At 41.6% G+C, this 22,176-nt stretch overlaps 1 protein-coding gene across 2 annotated transcripts; it reads right to left on the minus strand.

Moving 5' to 3' along the window:
• Positions 1–173: 173 nt before the first annotated feature.
• Positions 174–20,640, minus strand: tmem94 (transmembrane protein 94). Of its 2 annotated transcripts, XM_053865044.1 has the most exons (32): positions 20,495–20,640; positions 17,918–18,302; positions 16,031–16,150; positions 15,819–15,946; positions 15,061–15,197; positions 14,744–14,949; positions 14,013–14,164; positions 12,810–12,912; positions 12,610–12,696; positions 11,038–11,154; positions 10,593–10,649; positions 9,326–9,430; positions 8,522–8,695; positions 7,447–7,668; positions 7,060–7,372; positions 6,789–6,962; positions 6,607–6,709; positions 6,325–6,533; positions 6,076–6,257; positions 5,863–5,995; positions 5,671–5,786; positions 4,444–4,543; positions 4,095–4,203; positions 3,824–4,016; positions 3,494–3,571; positions 3,333–3,418; positions 3,178–3,259; positions 2,894–3,057; positions 2,740–2,834; positions 2,577–2,670; positions 2,317–2,487; positions 174–2,243 (listed from the first exon to the last, which is right to left on the minus strand). In XM_053865044.1, exons 2-32 carry the CDS (start codon positions 17,939–17,941, stop codon positions 2,171–2,173), a joined length of 4,107 nt encoding a protein of 1,368 aa, XP_053721019.1. In that variant the 5' UTR covers positions 17,942–18,302; positions 20,495–20,640; the 3' UTR covers positions 174–2,170. The 2 variants fall into 2 exon arrangements, with proteins under 2 accessions (XP_053721019.1, XP_053721020.1); XM_053865045.1 differs by lacking the exon at positions 10,593–10,649.
• Between the last annotated feature and the right edge of the window lie 1,536 nt (positions 20,641–22,176).

Below are 22,176 nucleotides of genomic sequence, written 5' to 3' on the forward strand. Positions count from 1 at the left end.
ATTAAAATGTTCTTATCTTTGCTTTCAGCAATAAAAAAAGTACAATTGCACAAAATTGTACATTTCATTTATTAATACAGTACAACACTCCAAAAATGTAGCGTAAAAATAAAAATCACCGTCAACAAATGAGTGCTGACCAAGAGTTTCTGTGTCAAGGTTATCGTTGAGTGCACACAGACGCATGCCTGACCTGCAGAGCCCAAACCGGAGATGTAACCCCAACAATGCACAGGACCGAACACTGACTTGTCTACAGCCATGACGAACACCTAACTGGTAAAGAAACATGGAAAATAACGGATATTTGCAACGATTGTTTAGCCATATAACTACAGTTTTCAAGGCGATACATTAACTTACACTTTCAGCTACAATTTGTCAATGTGTCTGATTTTAATAACTAGGTTATGGATCTGCTACTGCTGAACTGTGATGAGAAATAAGTGAAACTGCATGTAATTAATGCAATTAAAGCTTCTGATCAACGATATGGGACAACGCCCCCTGTTGACCTCATAGCGGAGACACAGAGACACGTTCAGCCTGATGACAAGTGGGTTTCAAACCAAATCACTGACATCCGAGCATGATTTTCACTTTTTATTACAGCAGTTGATAATTTACAATTAAATGGGCATGACCTGCTCCAAAGTAGTTCATGCAAGCCTTTTACATTTGATGCAATCTGATTTAGAACAATGTTCGAGACAGTTTTATCACCAGTAATGCACTGACTGGCTGGTTGATAAAATGGATTCAATCGAACCAAGGAGAGGTCAGTATTTTTCAGGACAATGCAAATGTGCTTCCATATTTACTGACAGCGGAGCATCACTTCCTCGGACAGTCAGGTCTCATGTCTCAACATCAACAGATGAAGACTGTGAATACAGAGTTTTCTGTCACTTCCATGCATTACATGAGGTACAACATTCTAAAGTGTTTGGACGATAAAGTTATAATTCTGGGGGATCTTTTACAACCCCCTGACATGCGCTACAGATTTACTTCCATACATATATCAGTATGAGAACTCTGGAGGGGATACATTTGAGGGTTTTACATTTCTGATGCTTGTAAACAACAACCTGAGCTGAGTAAGGCAGCAGAATGATATGAAGCACCATTAGGAACATGCCTGGAAGCAGAAAGACTGCAGCAGACACATCTGTAGAACTGTTTCTTAAGAGACAATTCTGGGATTTGTTGAAGATCCGAAATCTAAATCTAAGATTCAGATTAGCGGTCAATTTTAAATGACAAAATAGCAGTTATTGATGTAATCTCCAAGCCAAATGTGATATGCAGTCCATGTCTAATAGTGGCCTGAGTATGAGTCACACAGAAATCAATTTACTGCCTGATAAAAAGCAGCTGAATCCTGTTACAGATAAGAATGCATCTCTCACTTGTATTTTTTTAACTAGTGGAATACATGATAGCTAACCATTTTTTAAATCCTCAATTCAATCAGTATCAGAGGAGGATGTGAGTGGGGGGTAGAGAAGTTTAAAAAAGATGCTGGGCATGTTCATGTGCAAACTAAAATAAAAATAAATGCACATTGAATAACAAGTCAGGCCAGCTTAAAAATACCAGAATTATCCCTTACAAAACGTCTCACATAAGCTCAGCTCAAAAAAGGTTGAAAAGAAACATTTGAACACAAACGCACGAAAATGTGCGACCTTCAGCTCACATTAGTTTGTTACACAACATTTGACGCTAAATTTAAATGACCAATAAAATACAGTAAAATGTTTTTTTGTTTGTTTGTTTCTTGGACTGTTGATGAAACTGGACTTTCCAGGAGATGGCGGTGACCATGCACAAGTCTCTTTGGGATGAAGGACACGAGCACGGGTGTGAGAACACAAACAATCATCATGCCTTTAGAAAACAAACTAAAACCAAAAGATAAATAATTGCCCATCTCTTTTTGGCTTTTTTCTTTAGTTAAAAATAAATTTCTTTGGAATTGTCTTTTTCCCTGCTCTTCTGAAAGCTGATCTTTATCAGTTTAAAGTCTCTGGAGCATCAACAGCGCCATCATGCTGCTGCTTGCAGAATCCACAGACAGTGTTGGCGCCAGTCCCGTCTCTGTTTCCACAGAGGGGTGAGTGATTCCCAGTATTGCGACCCAGTAGACATCCTCAGAGAGAAGGCTTTAGAAAGGGGAGTTCATTCCCAGCTTGGTTTCAAATTGGAGCTTCTGTCTCTTCTGGTATCGAACCCTCACCCTGCAAGACACAATTCAAAGTTGAGCTCAGACTTGGGAATTAATGACAAGTGTTCACATAAAGTCGTTCATACCGAATCTCATGAAGCTTCACCACCTCGTTGACAAACATCACCAGTAGTGTGGAGACGGACACCAGCAGCCAGGACAGCAGGGGGATGTCCTCCAGGTTAAATGTGAAGACACCCATCTGGTTGCGCCAGAGATGGTAATCTATCGTAGCCTGAACAAGCTGACCAACCAGGCTGTATGTGACAGGGTAGAGAAGATACCATTTATCTACATGCAAAATCAGACGGCAGTAGTAAATAAGTAGTAATCCACTGACACTTACATGACAGGAACAGTAAGACACCACCAGGTGTTGCTGAATGGGCTCTTCCTCCACAGGGGCTGAGAGCGATGGACGTAGCTGAAGGAGATCACCACTAACAACAACAGGGGGGAGTTATTCATGAAAACAGCCCAGATGTAATCCTGTGTCCAGGAGGCTCTACCTGTGTGTAAAACTAGGAAGGCAGCCATGACCTTCTGTGTCAGCAGCAGGCTGTTGGAAAGCTCACTGAACCACTGGGGTGCGTTGTCTGAGGAGCTGTGATGGAGATGAACCTGATAAGCGTGTTTTCACATTTTTGGTCCCAGACATCTCACCTGGCAGTGAGGATATGAAGGCAGGTGCCAGTGCTGTTGTCAGCCACCGTGAGCTTGCCACTTTTGAGACAAATCCCCTGCAGTGTGAAGCCAAAGGCCAACAAGTAGGCACACATTGTGAGGCCAAACTTCAGGAGGAAGCAGCCCAGGAAATAGTGCTGCGTCTGGACAAAGAGAGCGAGACGATACTTAACAGAATGCAGGCACTTGCAGAAAAATGCAATGCAATGGCAAAGACGATGCCTTCAAGAGATCAAACCAGACCACGGGAGTAAAAAAGGTACCTTGCGAGGAATGGCATCGAGGTTCTTCCCTGTGGCAACAGTCATGACTGAACTGTCAGGTGGCTTTCCTAGCAGTGAGACACTGCAAGTATAAAGACCATGATGTGAAGACAGAGCATGACACGGTTTAAATAGGAGTGTTTGTATGTACACACCTAAGCAGCGGGCAGCTAAAGCAGGACAGCCAGAGTATGTCAGTGGTGTTCATCGGAGGCGGCAACTGAGCCAGGCAAGCCAGGAACTGCAACATCAGGTTTTTGCTTATAGAAATGTAATGACAGCACTGTTATTGTTGTACTGAGGTAAGTTGCCTCACCTGGATGATGACCAGACTGAGCTGGCACTGAAGCAGGAAGAGGAAGCACTTGCGGATTCCGTAGACGGTGTGTCGTGCCTGGAAGAGATTGACAAAAGTTTGTTCTTGAACATAGCATCTGTATTTCTGAAGAGGTGAGCACTGCGAGACGATGTGGTGGAACATGGAGAGCTGGATGCTGCATACCAACAGTGGCAGGACCGCTTGCCTGGACAACATTGTCAACAGAGATATAGATGGATAGATAGATCTTTATTGCTCTCACATGGAGAAATTCACAAAATCACAGAGAGAAATTCACAGAAAAAAGTCAGGGCATGACTCACTGACCTGCTCAATGAGCTTGACCATGCTGACACTCTCCCCTTGGTGGAAGGTGACAGAGCTGCCAAGGCTGTTAAGCTGCCCAGAGAGCCTCAACGGTGTTAACCCTTCAACCTCTCCATTAAATCCTCCACCACCTGTGGCGTAACCAAAAGTCTCCCATGAACACTGGGATGGGTACAGTGGGTCCAGGGCGATACTGTGGAGACAGACAAAAAAAAACAGCATTTAATAACAACATTTCTGCTCTCATTGGAACAGCAGACATAGAACTTACCTGAGATCACTCTGAAGAAAGAGGCGACTGTTACGAAAGTTAGCAGAACTTCCTAGGCAGCAGGTGACCTCCCGATTCTCCTGCATTATCTTCATCATTTCACACATTGCTGCAGAACAAAAGTGGTAAATACAATTGCAGCAGAGAAACACTAATGTGCCGTTGCTGTAGCGAACATTTCCGATATATGATCTCACTGCGATAAAAGGTTGTGCTGTCAACCAGCACATTAGGGAAGGTCATACTAAATCATTCATAAAGAGACATTATAATGGTATTAATAGAATGGGGAACACTTTGCATGTGAAATTCATGTTCCTAGAGTTTGTATTTTCAACAGCGTACTCACTGTCAGGGGTGCAGTCGGTAAAAAGAGGCACCAATAGAGGCACGTTATCGATGTTCTTCAAATGAGGTCGAACTTGGTGAATTCCCCGCGGAAGTTTGGCCTGAGAAAGACGAGGAAATAAACAGAGTATGAGGGAAAGATACAAGCAATCCAGGGGAGACATTTTAAAATTCGTAGTGCAATGAATGGGGCTAGACATCTTTCTTATAATCCTATCGCAAAAAATCGAATTAGGTTCTCAACTAATCTTGTCTTGAATCTAATATTTAAAGTCCTGTCCGGTCGAGTCATCCTGTCAATGAAGAATGACAACTAAGTTTCAACAGTATTCGGTTCAGTGTGTCGAAGGCATTTTCAATACACGCCTGCATACCATGTGTAATGTCTTGAAAGTGTACAGTTCTTCAGATATTTATGGAATGGAATGTTGGGTATTGTTCCGCCATTTCCCACAGGAACCCTCCAAAAGGGATTAATAAAGTAGTCTCTATTATGTCAGCGTAACGTTGAGCCCAACCCAACTGCTGACCCTATATAAATCATGGTCTGCTAGCAAAACAAACTTCCCATACTTTGGAAGTACACAGAATTCCACAAAGGAAATTGCATATGTAGCATATCAGTACTTCATCATGTAAACATTTATTTGTAGCTGAATTGAAGTAGTTGAAGTAGTTGAAAGAGATTGTTGTCAAAGAAACATGTTGAATGTCTCTTGAGTATGCCATATTCATTTAATGTGTGTGTGAGGTGCAGCTGCATGTGTGATGACAGCGAGAGTAGAGTGGTCGTGACGTAAATAAATAAACTTATGTACAGGGGGTGTAGCTCATTGTGCATTTTTGAATTTGCGTGTCCATCATCTGCCAGAACGATTCATCAATTCGTATTTAAAAATTTTTTTGAAAAAAATCGCCAACCACTGGTGTCAAGTGAGATCATCTTTCATTTGACAGATTGTGCTTCAAAGTGATTCAAAGTTTGGAAATAGTGCTACATTTTGAAAATCCACTGGATGATGCATATCTACTTTTATCAACTGATTTCAATCCACTCCAGCATCAGTGCACAATAAGAAAAAAATACTAAATCCTATTTTAGGCAGCCCATATTTGGTGTGCGTGCTCTCTCACTCTATTTTCCATGCGGTGAAAATAAGAATATTCTATAATCAAGAATCCTTCCAACAGACACACGAAAATTGAAATGACATGGAGTCTAGTTTACTCTGTTGAAGTCCTCCAGGAAGCTGGGTACATCACTGTCTGTGGGCTGAAAACTGGCATGGTCAGAGTGGGCTTCCTCCTCCGGCAGCAGTGGTCCCTCTGCCTCATCTCGAGAATCTGTAAGACATCATGCAGGCAGAAGTAAGAAAAATAATAACAATAACTAGGAGTCTGTACAAAGTGCAAGAGGTACCATGGTGTAGGTCATCGTGAAAGGAAATCTGACTCGGACTAGCTGGTGCGCCATCACAGGGACTATCTCCATTCGGGGTCAGAGAGATGTGACAGTTCCAGCCTGTCTCTAAACCCATCTTCTCTGCAAAGACCTGCATGATTCACAGTGCACATTGATAATCACACAACACAAGTCCAAATTGAGTGTGATACCTAAAGTGTATCTCATTACCTTGCTGCGGAGTTCATCTTCCATTGAAAAGTAAACAAAGCGGATACAAGCAGTGACCAGGGCATCAATGAGTCTGACAGTGTCCAACCTGGCCTGGAACTGTGACGACACCATGCCCATGAAGATTTGACCGCTAAGAGCCTGCACACAGTCCTCTCTGTCCACACCCTCTCCGATACCCTCTGCACAAACAACAAGACCAATAAGATTATTTGGGCATGAGCCTCTGACTACCTGCCTCATCTGTACCATCTGAGCTCCAGCTGTTCCTGCACGAGTGATGTTTAATGGGTGTGGTGGAGGGTAGGTCCAGCCCAGAGAAGAGGCATGGGCCAGGGGCTAGCTCTACACACTTCCCATTCAACTGGCTGGACAGAGACACCTGCATAGGTTTGTATGCAAAAGCAGAGCAGTAGCCTGAAAGGCAGGCACGCTGGTAGAAGTCCAAAACCTTCTTCCTGTAACAAGAGTACATAACATGAGAGATAGACAGACGCCAACAAAAGGTTCACCATTTCAAGGACAGCTCACCTGTCGGAGCCTGAGAGAGGGTAAATATCAGTTCCATCCCAGAAATCAGTACAAGCTTCCAGAATAAGGTCGGCTGAGCCATGTGACAGCATCTGGACATTGTCTACATCAAGGACAGGAGGAAAACAGTGGTTACAGTTGAGGCCAAGAGATTTTGTTCCACAGCACTCATGTGTACTCACTGGAGGAGGAGTCCCGGACGAACAAGGAAATAAGATGAGAGATTGGAGGTTGACATCTGGCAAAGTAGTGGAGGCGGCGGGAACTTAGCTCCTTGGTCTTCTCTCCTGTTGGCAGCTGGTAAAGAACCAAGTGACTCTCCTGTTTGAAGAGCTCTCGGGCTCCAGGCGTGAATCCTGACACACAAACAAGAATAATGAATACATTAAGTCTGAATCAAGAGTATGCACAACACAAACAAGGGAAGTTGTCTTTAGGTTAGTACTATCTTACCTATGAGTCTTGAGAGTTCACAGAGCCCCCACGGGACATAGACTGGCAGCACTGTGCCGTGGGTCTCCTGCAGCGCCAGGTTTGACAGGTGGTCCGAAAAACGACAGAGCTGGTGAGTGACGCTGGCATTACAAAGATTCAACATAATATTGAGGCCCAACGGTTTGAGCGAGGGGAGGTGGCACTGCCAGGAAAGATCATCGAACTGGATGCTGGCTGGATTCTGCTGGTCCTGTGAGAGACTCAGCATCTCAAGGTGGTAGTCACATACAAAGTCATCGGCTTCTGCATCTGGGCAGCCTACGGCAAAATCCTGAGAAAAGAACAAGAATTCTCAATCAGTATGAAAAAATACAAAAACAGCAGGTTAGTGGTGCTGACGCTCACCTGGGTCTGATCGTCCTCGCCTCCCTCTGTGTCGTGGCTGAAGCTAACATTGGATCCAGAGTGGTGTTTGGTACGAGCATTGGTAGGTTGGCAGGGGCGTCGAAGTCGTACCGTATCAGTCGAACGGGCAGTATCATAAGATGTCTCACTGGGCTCCGGACCATCTCCCTGATGTGCAGAAGACTCCACTGGCAGACAGAGCAGTGCTTCTCCTTCCTGTGACTGTTGAACCAGGGAGAGTCTTAAAAGGAAGCTTTACACATCATCATGATCAATGTCACCCAAAACATATTCTTCACTTAGCACAGCAAGCATTGTCTTTTCCCTTTCCTTTTAGTTGTAGTGACACAACATGTCCACAGCCCCACTATTACATCAGTTTGTCTTTCACCAATATTTAAAAGATCCAGTAAGTGAATGAATCAAGCTGAAAGACACTGTCTTGCTCAATTGCCTGATTGCCAGTGCATACTATTCAATTTGCACCAGATTTTTTATAACTACAAAAAGAAACATTCCACTGCAAAAAAAAAGATGAAGAGCATCATAAGTAATAATAGGTGAAGTTGCAAGTCTGGCAACCATCTGTGTTGCCGGTACTCAATCAAAGGCATGAAGACAAATAGCAGTGTCAAAACTCACCTGGAAAAGAGTAGGTCGCTCTGTTCACCCACACATTCTATTCTATGTATTGTTGACCATCTTAATAGAGTATAAAACCCATTTCATCTTGATCTTTACTTTCATATGACCATTCACTGCGATGGAGCCAACTTAAGCACTGGTTTAATATGAAGCTGTTCGTCTTCATTAAAAATCGCTCATGATTCACTGATATTGCTCACGACTTCCTCATTGACGTGTTTGTTAACAATTGGTACCTTCAGTGACTTCACAAGATGGTGGCAGCGTTTCACTTACTGAAGAGAACCTTGTCAGAATCATTGTATTTTTGGTCGAATATGGAAAATAAATTCAAGTGATTTTTTAATACACAAATTGAAAACAGTATTTCTTCTTTCAAATTATGTATTGGTTGAAATCAACATCAGTGACTTCTTAAAACAGCACAAACCCCTTCTCTGTCGTCATCCATCTCCAATCTTGAGTAGGAGTCCACAGATAGGTCGTCTTGTAGATCATCCTGGCTGTTGTGTGGTGGTTCCACTCTTCCACTAAAGAACAGCACTGTCTCTGGACTTGGGTTCGGCCACGACAAAATACCCTGCTTGTCCACACAACACAGCACCTGCAAAGAGACACAGGTCAACTATACAGTTAAATCTAGGGAGGTCCCAACAGCATATATAACATGTATGCATAAACTAGTAGGCAGTACCAGGATCTTAAATATTCCATATTGGCATGTGCAGAGACCCAGTCTAAACTTGTAACATTAAAAATGAAAACTGTGGCAGCTGTTGTTGTTTGTTAAAGAAAAAAAAAATCCTATCCCAAATAAAAAAAAAATAATAATGAGGTTGGGTTGTTACTCTATCCTATTAGCAAGACAGACAGACAGGCAGACATATACATAGATCTCAATCGTACATATTTGTACATATATGTATAGCTATGTATAATTTTATAGCTTGAGTTAAGTGCTTAGTTTATCATGTAACGGTAGACTGAGTGATGGTTGGAAAGATTAGCTGATGCTGTGACTGAAGAGTAGTTGGTGATTTTGTACTGAGTCACGTAATTGGAGTAAGGTCTGGGGCACAGCCTAAAGTTAAATGATCAGCGTGGGAGCTTAAGGATCACACCTTTTCAATGATCTTACCTTACCAATTACCTAATTTGCCTTGCTACACCAGCATTTGCCATGAAAACAAAGCTTCACTGTACATGTCTACGGCAGTTCACAGGAGGAACTCACAGTTACTGAGCCAAGAGTGTGTAGAAGGCTGGATGTGTAGCAGAGGGTCTGAGATTCTCCCTTCAACACACAGACAAAGTGTCTCCACACACAGCGCAGCATCTCCTGCACACACACAAGTTATTCATCAGATATATGAAAGTTCAAAATGATGCTGTAAAAACATGTGAAAGTGATGATTAGCAGCTCTCGCGAAATCATTGCAGTGACTGAAAGTTGAATAGAAGGAAAGAAGACGACAGAAAGTATAGACAGTTGTGAGCTGCAGAGCATCATGGGCTAGCTGATGAGGCGTCATGAAACAGCATCCTTATCCCTTGCACAGTCCACTACATCGCACTCTCATTATAAAATGATAAAGTCTCAATGAAATGTTCTAAGCCAAAGCCTTTCGAGCAAAGAGTGCCATCTAGTGGGCTATGAAAATATGGACACTGATTCTTCAGGCCATTACTAAGGGCAACATTCATGCACATTTATAAAATCTAAGCGAAAACACTTGGTTCAGTGAGAGCCCCACAATGATTAAATCAAACTCCTTTCCATTTGTCAATGTCAAACTGACATTGTTTCAGCGCAGAGGACAGACGGAGAGGAAAAGTGATCGCAAGACATAGTAAGACTGATTTTAAGTCATGCAGTGCAGATATACAAGTAGAAGATGAGACCATTTTAAACATCTCTTTGTCCAACTAAAAAGTGGGAAATGGGTATGTATAAGGGAAGTAACAGTACATGAACCTGAACTGTAGAGTACTGTGTGAGTTATTTGTACCGTTACACCCCCGGCTAAGTATCTAACTTTTTTATGTGCAATAATAAAAAAGTGACTTAATGAATGGATTTGATGAGACGTCAGCATGAAACACGAGAAAGATCAAATTGAGGAAACCATTCGCTCAAAATTATGAGCAAAATGAAACCCCAAAGCACGGGCATGCTGACCACTCATCCCACATGAGGAACCACATTGCAAAATAAACCAAAGTGAAGCAAAATGAGCAACACACAGGCATGTTGATACAATAAAGTGGCTGATCAAAAGAGTCATGGCTTCCACAGTCATTTGTCAAAATGTTCCAGGAGGCTACAAACGTGAATGGTGATCAGACATAAGGCAGCCATTTACCATGTGTGATTTGATCGAGCTAAGCAAGCTAAAAATCAGTGTTGCGAACACAGCCGCTAAGGTTCAAGCGACATTGGGATTCAAGCGAGTGGAGAGGAAGGAAAAGGGTAAAGGGAACAAGATGTCAAGACATTATACCTGCGTGGATACCACTTCGGTGTAGCTGCTTAGAGTGTCCTCAGAAAACTTAGCAAGCTGGGACAGAAGAAGAGGCTAGTTAAAACCCAGAGGGACGCGATGGTTACACTTGCTCTCCACATCTCCACAGACATGTGTCTTTACACTGCGGTGAGACTTACTGAAGCCATGGAAGTTTCACAAGACTGGATCACTAATTCACAGCATTGCATCAAGACTACTGAAATGCTTTCTGTTTATTTGCTTGTAGTTGTTTTCCAATCAAAACGGTCCAAGAATCATGCGTAAAAGGTTATTATAAATCTGATGGCAGCTCCTCAATCCCAGATCAACGCAATCCATTCTAATATGCTTAGTTAGACAGTTGAAAACATGGAAATGTTAGTAGATTCCTAGACACGACAAGGGGTTGAACCACAAGATTTCAGGATGTGCGGGACATTACCAAGCCAGCTGGTGATGCGCGGCTGAACTCAGCGAGGACCCTAGCTTCTCCAAAGGCATTCACAAGGACCCACATGACAGGGAAGAGCAAGGGTAATATGGGTAGGACACCCATCAGCTGCAGACATTAAGAATGACAAAGTTAGATACTCAATATATACCAAGCATTTCAAAAGAAACATATGTACACACTTATATCAAATGGAAACAAATGAGAAAAATGAAGTGCTGCCAGTTCAACGTTTGGAATCAGTTAGACAAATACAACGTCAAGGAATGCATAAAAAAAAAAATGTTTCTCTCATAGAGCACTGCCATCAAAAACATCACATTGAGTAGAAACTTGATGCTGTCAAATCTAATGATTTGAAGTGAGGATTTAAAACAATTTGATGTTACTTAACACTTTATTATTATTTATTTAAAGAAGTATTTTGCATAGTAGATGAAAACTGATGAAAATATGGGAATGGTCATTTAATTCTGTTACTAGGGAAGGTGCTGGCAGATTGAGTCCCCTTATTATTATTTATATTAGTAGTAGTAGTAGTAGTAGTAGTAGCTAGAACAACAAAGTATTCATATTCATGGAATAGATCAAGTGTAGATGATTCAGGCTATTTATTTATTTAATTATATACCGTGCTACCTCGGTTTTCGAATGTCCTGGAATTCGAACAAAAATTGAGATTTTTTTCTTCGGATTTCGAACGAAAATCCAGAACTTGAATGCCCCTGAAAAAAGATGGAAGAAACATAATGCGCGGGGACCGCTCAGCTGACGCACGACGCGCTTTGTTATTGTGTATAATGCTGCCTCTGTATGCAGACGTGTCCCGTTAGCTACATTTACTGACTGTTTTTTCTTCATATTGAGGTGTAAAACCTTCCCTGCCTCCGCACTGGACCGTGGTAGAGTGTCACAGGGGAGGTGCTTGCTCTCGACACCTCCGAGGCTGGAGCGCGCACTCCAGGGTTTGATGTCCTGTTGTCGGTTGGAGCTCGGACAGGGATGAGGAGAGTCTCGGACAGAGCGTTACTTGGTTTATGACTTTGTCACAGCCAAACTGCGCAGAACCGCACATTAAGAGCTGGACACGCATCGGGCACCTCTTCACTTCTCGAGAGACGTCACTCACTCGGCAACCCCTCCCACATGCAGCGCACCTGCAGCAGACACTCTACATTCACTCCTACAAAAGCCTATTTTAAGGCTTGCAACGCATTATTTCTTCGATAAAAAATCGATTCCGACTTTGAACAAATCGCTTCTCGAACGGCCGTGTGGAACGGATTGTGGTCGAGAACCGAGGTATCACTGTACATTGATTAGAATTCAGATAACGTTGTCAGATGTAGTCAGGGTCCGAAACAAATGCAGCCTGCTAGCATGCCTTTTTCGAGTAGGAAAAGTCACTGAACCCATGACAGCTCCATTAGGACTTCTTGTCACTGCTGATTGACTATTGGCAGAATTGACAATAAAGCCTAATGTCCTCATACTCTACTATACTAATATTTCATGTCTATTTCATCCTTAAAAAGTTTTGATGAGAAGCTTAGAAGAATTTACCTGAATCTGGAAGAAATTGTAGCAGGGAGGTGTGAGGCTTGGGGCATCACAGAAATACCGGATAGTGTTAACCAGGAAAAACACCACCTGAAACAATGAAAATCATGCTGGGATAAAACTTCATGAATCCTCTTCACAATCATGAATACCGATTATAAACTACACAAATACTTAAAATCAAACAAAAAATTTTTACTTACCAGAACCACAGGACAAACAAGCTTGGTGATCACCGACTGCACAGTGAACCGCTCATTGTCAAGCACCGTGATTGGTCGAGAATGAGCCATCTCCAAACTATTCCTGTAGAGGAAGGATGACAAACACATCTTCAATTAGAGGGAAGATACTCAAGACCAAATATTAAAATGACTCAAACACTCCCCTCTCTACATGTTCAAACCACCTGAGTCTGGTAACTGTGTCTCCAAATCTTTCTATTTAGGGATGCTGCGAACGATCAGACACCGATGGTGATCGGCCGATTTCAGCATGATCTGAAGAGGTATGTTAAAACCTGTCTGAATTAAAATGATTTAATGGTTCATGTTTTCACATCATATACAAGGTCTCATCATTTTGATTACAAATTCATTGTCAATACATGTGATCAGTACCAGTGATCGACAGCAAAAACCCTGATCGGAGCATCCCTTCTCAAATCTTTAAAGGATAATCAAGACAGATTTTTAATGCTATTTAAATGTGGACCAACATCAGGCAAGGTATATGGACATGCTATCGTCACAGACTCCCCTGTCATATGAAAAATAAGATTTGACATGACCTGCCTGTATAGCAAGATTGCTATCTACGGTATATTTTATCGCACATCAGCTAGTTAAGTACCACCAATAAGATCAAACAAATCTGTTTAAAGATCAGCTCAAATTAGAAACATGAAGTATTTATCAAAGCTGCCCATGACTACAGACAAGCCTGGTAAGTGTAATACTGCTCACAGACGACTATAGTCCACAGAGTCATGAACACATTCCTCCTAGATTTCCTAAGATCAAGTTCAAATCCTATATTGCAACCAATTCATTCAAGGCTTTATCACAAACAGAAAACAACTTAACAACCGGTGGAACAAGCAACAATGCTGAAACCCCACCCAAATATTTCAAACAAGTTCAATATCAATAGATGGCGCTATCTCCACCAAAGTCAAACGCCACTTGTCCTGCCTCTGCCCTCCCACCCAGTCTCACTGTGAATTGATAAGAAAAGGTAAGATAGGCCTGTACACAATGCAGAAATCTGGCTTGTCAGAGTAGTGTGCAGTTCTGGAGGCATAGCTTCATGATAGAGTGAGAAGAAACTGCAACCTTGCTGAAACTGCTTTATGACACGAAGACTGAGTAAATCTATCAAATTCACATGCCGCACAAGGTACTTACCTCACCATGTCCAGGATCGGGGTACGGACAACTCTGAACAAACGATGTTGCTGGGGACTCTCAGGTCCTCTTTTCTCATTTGCTCGAGGGGAGGGAGTGGGGGAGAAAGGTGGAAATAAATCTCCAGGCTCCAAAACAATGTGTTCATCATCCTAAAAATGGAAACATAATCATTTTAGGACACCGCATTAGTTACACAAGGGGATATGCATCACTTTTGGTGACTGCTGTGGATACTTTGAATATTCACACAGTGCAAACTTGGTTTATCAGTGCACTCTACTGCAAACATTCCATGCCATACAACCTAATACATTTCTACTAATGGAGGGCAAGTGATACTGCGAATGTCCCTGTCCTTGCACTCAGTATATAAGTATGGATGCCCTGTCTAACTCTCACCTCCTATAGCGCCTCCTTCCTAATGAGCAAAGATGGCTGCTCTGGAAACAACAGCTCTTGGAGGAAAATTAATAGATGTAGAGTTGGTCTCAAAAAGAAACCCACTAAGTCAACGACTTTTGTTCATTGTACAATTAAAACAACCTAAACTTAATTACAAAATTATGATAAATCATGAATAACAAAATCATTAATTCAATCTGCTAGTGAAAAATGAGAGGTGGCAGCTGCATAAATGGGCAGCAGTCATCTATCAATAAAAGCTGACACTTCAATACATAAACCGTTGACATACTATTGTAAGAAATCGCAAATGTGATGTGACGAACCTTGATCCCTCTCAGCGACGCAAACGCCTCCTGTCCAGGTCTGAGAGCGATGATATCACCTTCCACCAGCAGACTAACTGGGAGATTTACCAGCTGTGAGTCACGGTAAGTCCAGTGAAGTGACCATGAGGGGGACGAAGGGGTGTAGAGGTCAGGGTAAAGTGACGGTGGCCAACGTGATTCACCCACTGATCCAGCTAAATAATCTGTGGGGTTGTGAGGAATGAAAACTTGATGACCGACGTTTGCCAAACAAGCAATTCAAGTCAAACAATACTGCTGAATATAAATTAAAAACAGACGCGAATAAGACTCACCACTGAGCTGAGTGATGATACGTTTGAGCCGCCTGACCATCTCACTCCTCTGGAGTTTCTCCTGGCGTCCGACAAGCAACAGGTTGAGCAGAAAGAGTAGAAGTAGGGCTATAGCATTCACCAGCTCAATGCCAGAGCTGCAGGAGAAGAGAATATCTCAAGACTGTGTATTTATCAAGTCGAGGCGACACTTGACTTTTAAAAGCTGAATCGAACCATTGAATTTAGAGTTTTATTTAAATGCACAAAAATAAAAAATTTTATTCAGTTGTTTACATTCACATTCATTCATTTCAGATGCTGTTTTATAATAGTCTTGTTTCAAACCGAGAATCCCAGTAGTCCTCTTGTGTCTTCTCATTGACTTTCTCAGTCTAACTTGCGGCCTGAACCACAGACAGGTTGCAACTTCAGGGAGGTGCTGGAGGTAAGTTAACGTTCATTCAGCATGATGAAAATCCTCGTGCAAATAAACAGGTCCACTCATCATGTAGAATGATTCTGGCCAAATGGCACTCGTGACTGCAATATTGCCTTCATGTAATAGAGTCGATTAGATTAGATTAGACTGGATATGCTTTAAGACAAACAAAAGAGAAAACGTGGGTTTTCTGCTTGACTTGCAAGAACAAATGTTCCAAAAAGTAAAGCTACACAATTCTCGCTCATAACATTCTGTAGCACAATTGGGCCCAAAATAAAAGTATTAAAAACAAACAAACAAAGGAATTCTTATCAAAACAGCACAGGACAGTTACCTTCCATCTGGCTGGCTGCCATGGCAACAGAAGAGCCCCAGTACCACCAGCAAAGTGAAGGCTGCACCAGGCCAGTGCAGACAGGAGTGACGGTTGCCATGATAGAGGAAGCTGCTGACCCACTGTTCCTGAAAACATATGAGACAATATACAAAAATGAAACCCGTCAATGTGTTGGAGGGGGATGCCTTGTGGTCTTTACTGACGGATACCTGTATAGAGACCCGGCGCCCTGCAGTCCTCTGGTGCTGCTCCAGGAGAGTGCTAAGCTGGTTCCGGAGCTTACTGAGGGCCTGGCCTGTCGACAGGCCCAGGGGTCCAGCATCTTCCTCCTGCAACACCAGTGATGCAATCATACACGGTCAGTCTAACCAAAACACTCACAGCACCAAACTTTAACGCCTTGTGCTTATAATAGCAACAAACAAATATGTTCATTTACAGAATGTATCCAGGCCATACACATTTAACTGAAGAAATGTAATAATATCCAGCAAATAACAGAAGAGTCCAATTTTGTGTTTAACATTATATACCAAGCGATCAGGGTAGTCGCTCATTTTTCATTGCAGTCATTTTAGTGAAGATAAAAACATTAATATAAAACAAAGATGAGCTCAGCCCTGCCCTTCAACTTGATTGTTGCATTTTTAATGCAGCACCATGCTGCAGTAGTAGTAAATCTGATCCAGGCACGGTCTAATGACCACAATCCAGTTGAAACAATGAACTAAAATGAGTCACCCATCATCTTTTCGAGTTACATAACGCTATATTGTACGTCACACCAACTGAGGGCAGGAAACAGAGATCTCTAATGGGAAAACAACCTTTTCCCACACTCCCCTTCACTGTAAAATGTGTGTCTGTAAAAGCTTGCGCACACATGGCCAATAGTTATGCTCTCCATCCCACACAGTACAGCCATAAATATCTACTCGTTTCCCCTGAGGATCAAAGCTTTAACCAAAAATCCTCCAGACAGACGTTTGGAGAATGTTGCTCAGGGGTAGTGGGCAACATGCTCACGGGAAACCCCACAAAACACAACAGCAATAATAAACAGTACGACATATCAATTATTGTGTTTCAAATCGCCACTGCATTTCTCCATCACGTTCGGTTTTCACCTACTGGCATGTAAAATTTCATATTGCTCAAAAATGATACACAAGCAGCTTAGATGGGATTATAGCCATTTGCCTTGGATACATTCCCCTTTAGGAAAGAAAGGAGATACAACATGTGGCAGGCTCTCAAAGGCATGCTTGTGAGAGCCTCCAAGTGATGTAGACAACTCCCAATAAAGCAGCGAAAGTTGAACTCTGCCTCTAAGACCTCAAGAGATTAGAGAGCTCCTTGAGACAGAGGGCAGCACTGTGTGCCGGTAAATGATTACGTAACACAACACAACACTTACATACAGCAGAGGATGTACACGGAACACAACCAGGCAGATCCTCGTCAATTTCTTAGCGCGTAAGAATAAAAAAAATCCTGGATGCCGATTTTAACACAGAAGAATGTCCCATTTGGAATAGTGTGTGTGGGGGAGTTTATGTAAGAAAATGATCCACTGATGCTGATTCACTGCTCTAGGGTTTTAAATAAAGATTGAAAGATCTAATAAAAACAACCTGAGCGATCACACGTCTTTGAAGTCATATGATGACGGTTGCTGTCGTCACCATCTAAAGCCATACTATTTAACTCATGGTTACAGATCGGAAAATAATTTATACAGCAGTGCTCATAAAGAGCTCAGGACAAGATATGATAGGAAAATACACACTAAAATAAAATATAACAAGATCATACAGAGTAGTTTCCTGCACATTACAAAAACCAAGCCTTCGATGTGAAGCTCAAACTGGTCCATTTAGCAAAAATTGCACTGTTAAATTTCAACTTATCTTCAATTTAAAGAATATGAAACATTTCTCATCGCTTTACTTTATGAGAGCAGTACTCAAGAATTATAAGGATTAATAAACAATCCCCATATGACTGGATGAGATCCACTAAGTGTAACAGCCGAGCTTAACAAACAAGAGCCCCCCCAGGGTGGTAGTGTTCTGTAGACAACACTTGAAACTCACCTGCTTCTTATCCTTCGGCTCCATGGTAACCACAACCACTCTGCATGCTCTGCTCCTGCTCCTCAACCAGCCAATGCCACTTGGCAGAGCCCGATCAACACAGGTCTACCCAAGCCAAACAAGGTCCTATCGCCTGCGAGAGTCCGGGGTTGACGGTCGACCAGCTGAGGGCCAACGCGGTGGAGTCGGAGGACGATGGAAAAAGCAGGAGGGTGCAGCCTCGGTCCCCCACCTGGCAACACCTCCTGCTCCACCTCCTCTGCCAGTGTGACAGCAAATAGCTGCAGCAGAAAAGCTGAAGCCTCTGGATTATTCTCACTTTTTAGTATGCAGGTTTATAAGCTGCACTGGTGCCACATCAGGATCCTCTTCATCCTGCAGACTTCTGTGGATAAACAACATATTACATCAATGACTTGACGCTCGGAAGTGTGACACCTCTAGTGGCCTTTACAGCGATTTTCAAAAGTGGATCAAATGTATTTAAGACTTGTTAATTGCCACATCTTAATACCTGACAGATTTGAGCCACTAATGCTTGTAATTGGGACAAAAAGCACTGTCAAAAGACATTAACCATCTTAAAAGACTCAGACTTTGTCCATCCATATTATAAGAAATAGTAGTTTGGATTAAACCTTTTTTCTCTCTACTACCGGCTAAAAATTCCATGTCTTAATAGTAAATCTAGTGCCTAAAAATTTATTTTAATTCAGTGCCACAAGTTAGATGTTAGCTGACATGTAATAAAGTAAGTCCCAATGTTGGTCAGGTGGCAGTGTCCAAACCAAGATTAGCAGCGACATTGTTTTTTTCTGTTTTCACAGGATTTGATGCTGATGAACGGTATAAGATGGGAACAGCTCATAAATGTGAATCCACTGAGTCAAATGTCACTGAAAGGCTTTCAGTGAAAGCCGACAGCTCTCTGTGCTGTACCTTCATACACATGTGAATAAAAATTGCAGTGGACTGTCTGTTGTAAAGAGGAAGTACAGACTTCTATCTTGAGCTAATCCATTCCGTATATTTCAGTAGTTTAATTCATTGTTTAATCCAAAACAATTTAAAAATGTCACTTTCTATTCGTGGAACAGTTATTCATTAAATATGGCGTTGGGTAATAAGTTCAAATGTCATGCGAATTTGGTATGGGGGTCTGAGCGAATGGATCTAGTCATTGGCATAACAGTTTTTTTTTTCTTTCTGAAAAGCAAAAACCCTTAACCCTTTTGGTTCCATGGACACCAGATCTGACCACATAAGCAGCTTCATATGGCACAAAACCCACTGAACCCCAGAGTCAGCACTCTCCATTGGCAGCAAGGTGACAACGCTTAGCCAAACAGAGGAGACGAGAGTCGGACAGGGAGCTTTAGAGGCAAGTTTTCACAGTTCAGAACTGATCAAAGACCAACTATTTGCCAAGCTATCTTTCACATCCACTTCAGAAATAGGGTTGCCATTCCCTGTACGGTCAGACATTCTACAATAGCTTTGAATAACTATCAATCACACTAACGGTAGCACAGGAAGGGAAAAAAACAAGAATATATTTTTCAAATAAATCAAGGCATTACTCCCAAAAATATGATCATGTCAGAAAAAAACGGCAATTGACCCAAGCAACATGAGTGAGTATAATTTAGAGAACTAGGAGTCTTTCATTTCATTTCATAATTCCAATTGGAATCATGTTAAAAAAGGTAGCTGATCTGCATTAGTGCAAAAGAGGTCAGGGAATCACTGACTCATATAAACCATGGAAAAAACAATCAAGTGACAGTAAATGGAAACATGAGATAAGTTATATTGATATTCATAAAAAAATATATATTGCCGATATTGTTCCCTATTACCTGTATAAACATAACAGCACCTGACACCTGGATGTAGTCAAACTTGGTTGAGTGACTTCCGTCATCTGACAATGTGCTTACATTCCTCATGAGAGCCTTTTAAATACGAATATTAGCTGAAGTCACAGTCACCAGAATGCAAGCACATCCAGCACGTGCATACCAAGTAACAAACACATTTCAGTGACAGACAAAATAACAGCAGGGATATGACAAGTAAGTGCCACAGAACTAGTGATCATGATAAACCAAGATATTACGCAGACGTGGACACTTTGACACGACACTTTACACTGCAATAACATCGCGAGCCAAACCTCCCAAGGACCGTGCACAAGAATCTAAAGTTGAGGTTAGTGTAAATGTTTGACAGTACTGTTTTTAAGAACAACTTCACCGGCGTTAAAGGTAATTAATCGGTGAGGCTGTCAACATTGTGTTACAACAGGGAAGAGCCAACAACACTATTCATACCATAACCTTAGGAAACCATTCAGAGGTGATCACTATCATGACATACAAAGAGGTTATATACCCAAAATACGACGATAAGGAGAAACGTTGGCTGCAATTCCAAGTTAAGTCGATGACACCTATCCTGTCACTAGCTATCCTGCCCTTTTCTACAGTCAAATGCTAACAGTAGCAGAACTACACTGGCACAGTGGCGCCAGAAGAACAACAAAAAGAATGTTTCGATTAGCCACTGCATGCTTACATTCGCCGACGCTCGCGTTGTGGACAGTTCCCGTTGAAAATGGTGTTTATCCTCGTAAGTGGACTAGAAGCTCTGTGCCTCTACTGTTGAGCAGCAGCCATGTTGAGCGGTGTTCTGCCTGGTAGGACTGATAGTGTGTGGCGATTGGACCGAGTAAAAGAAATGTCGGCTCTGGTTGGCTGGAATCAAAGAAGGCGGGGTCGGATTTTACATAGGTCACTTGTGGTTTGATTTTCTGGGAGTTAAGGACACGGGCGAAATCCTTTGGTTTTTAGCCCATTGAGATTTGTTCCGCTTAATGGAGCATGAGGTAAAACTGGCGAATTATGTATTATGCCATTTATATAGAATTATAGATACCTGCTTTTTTTTTTAAATTTTTGACATACAACTCTGTCATCTACGCATGACGCGAAAATGTTGTTTTTTTTTTCTCTTAGCGATCTAAAGTCCATTCAACACTGAGTCATTGGTGGCATGTAAGTGCCCCTATTTAATATCTAAAATAGAACTGGCCTTGTACAAATACAGACACACCCTGTGAGGCACCTTAATAAGTGCGCACTGGAACAATCTCATACTACATTGGTGTTTGCTAAAATTTTGATTCAAACATAATTTCTAAGTGAATAATATATAAATGCATTTAGAACATGAGTCGATTTTTTAAACACGTTGCTAACAATATCTCACTTAAATACTAATAATAGTGTTTGACTCAATAAACCAACATGAAGTAGAGAGGTGTGTTAAAAACATCAATTTCATAATACGGGCAAATCATGCTATGAAACTCACTGCTGGATATGGAATTGTTTGGCACACGTCTATAGAGAAGAAAAATAATCATGTAGGTTCCACAAGCACAACTTTGATGTTAGACTTTTTTGAAAACAGTTTAATTTTCATGGTGTTATCAGTAAAAAAAAAACCCAAAATATTAATAAAAAATAATACTTTCATAAATTCTGATTAAGTCGTCTATTCTTGGAGTCAAACAGCAGCAGCGTTCAGTGAAACATAGTTGTAAGAAAATGATTTTGTTAAATCTTTAACAACAGCCAGCTTTTCAAAGACCAGCCAACATAGACCAATTTTTAACTAAAACTGTTGAACGCAAACCTCTTGTGCGTCGCCTTCAGTTATTAAGTCACTAAGTTTTCCTTTTCTTCCTCTGAAGAGTTCTGCTTGAGAGAAGAAATATCTACCAGCAAATTGGTTTCATATTTATCACCATTCTTCTACAATATTATTTTGCAGGGTCAAAACAGAAAATTCGAGAACATTAGAGAGCATTCATTTATGTGGTTGGATCAGACAAATCTACATTTCAGTTCCTCCGTGATGCTTCCAGTCTAAAGAATATTTGAAATCATTCATTTAAAACATGTGGAACACAATTTTAATACAGCCTGGATCCAAATGCCAATCTTGCATATGTGCCGAAAAAGATGCTCTCGCCGAACGTTACTGAAAATTTCATCCAAATACATCCATAACTTTTTTAATTTATTTTGTGCACAGATGGAGAAGCCAACGTTGTTGAAAACACAATGTCCTTTGCAGAGGTAAGCATGATAGGCAATTTCAGATCTTGATAGTCAAGTTGAATCAAACATTATGGTCAATGCAAGGAAGTTGCCTTGATTATATGTACGCTCAGGCTTCATGACTGCAGCCTC

This window comes from Synchiropus splendidus, chromosome 5 (genome assembly GCF_027744825.2).
Source record: "Synchiropus splendidus isolate RoL2022-P1 chromosome 5, RoL_Sspl_1.0, whole genome shotgun sequence".
NCBI lineage: Eukaryota > Metazoa > Chordata > Actinopteri > Syngnathiformes > Callionymidae > Synchiropus > Synchiropus splendidus.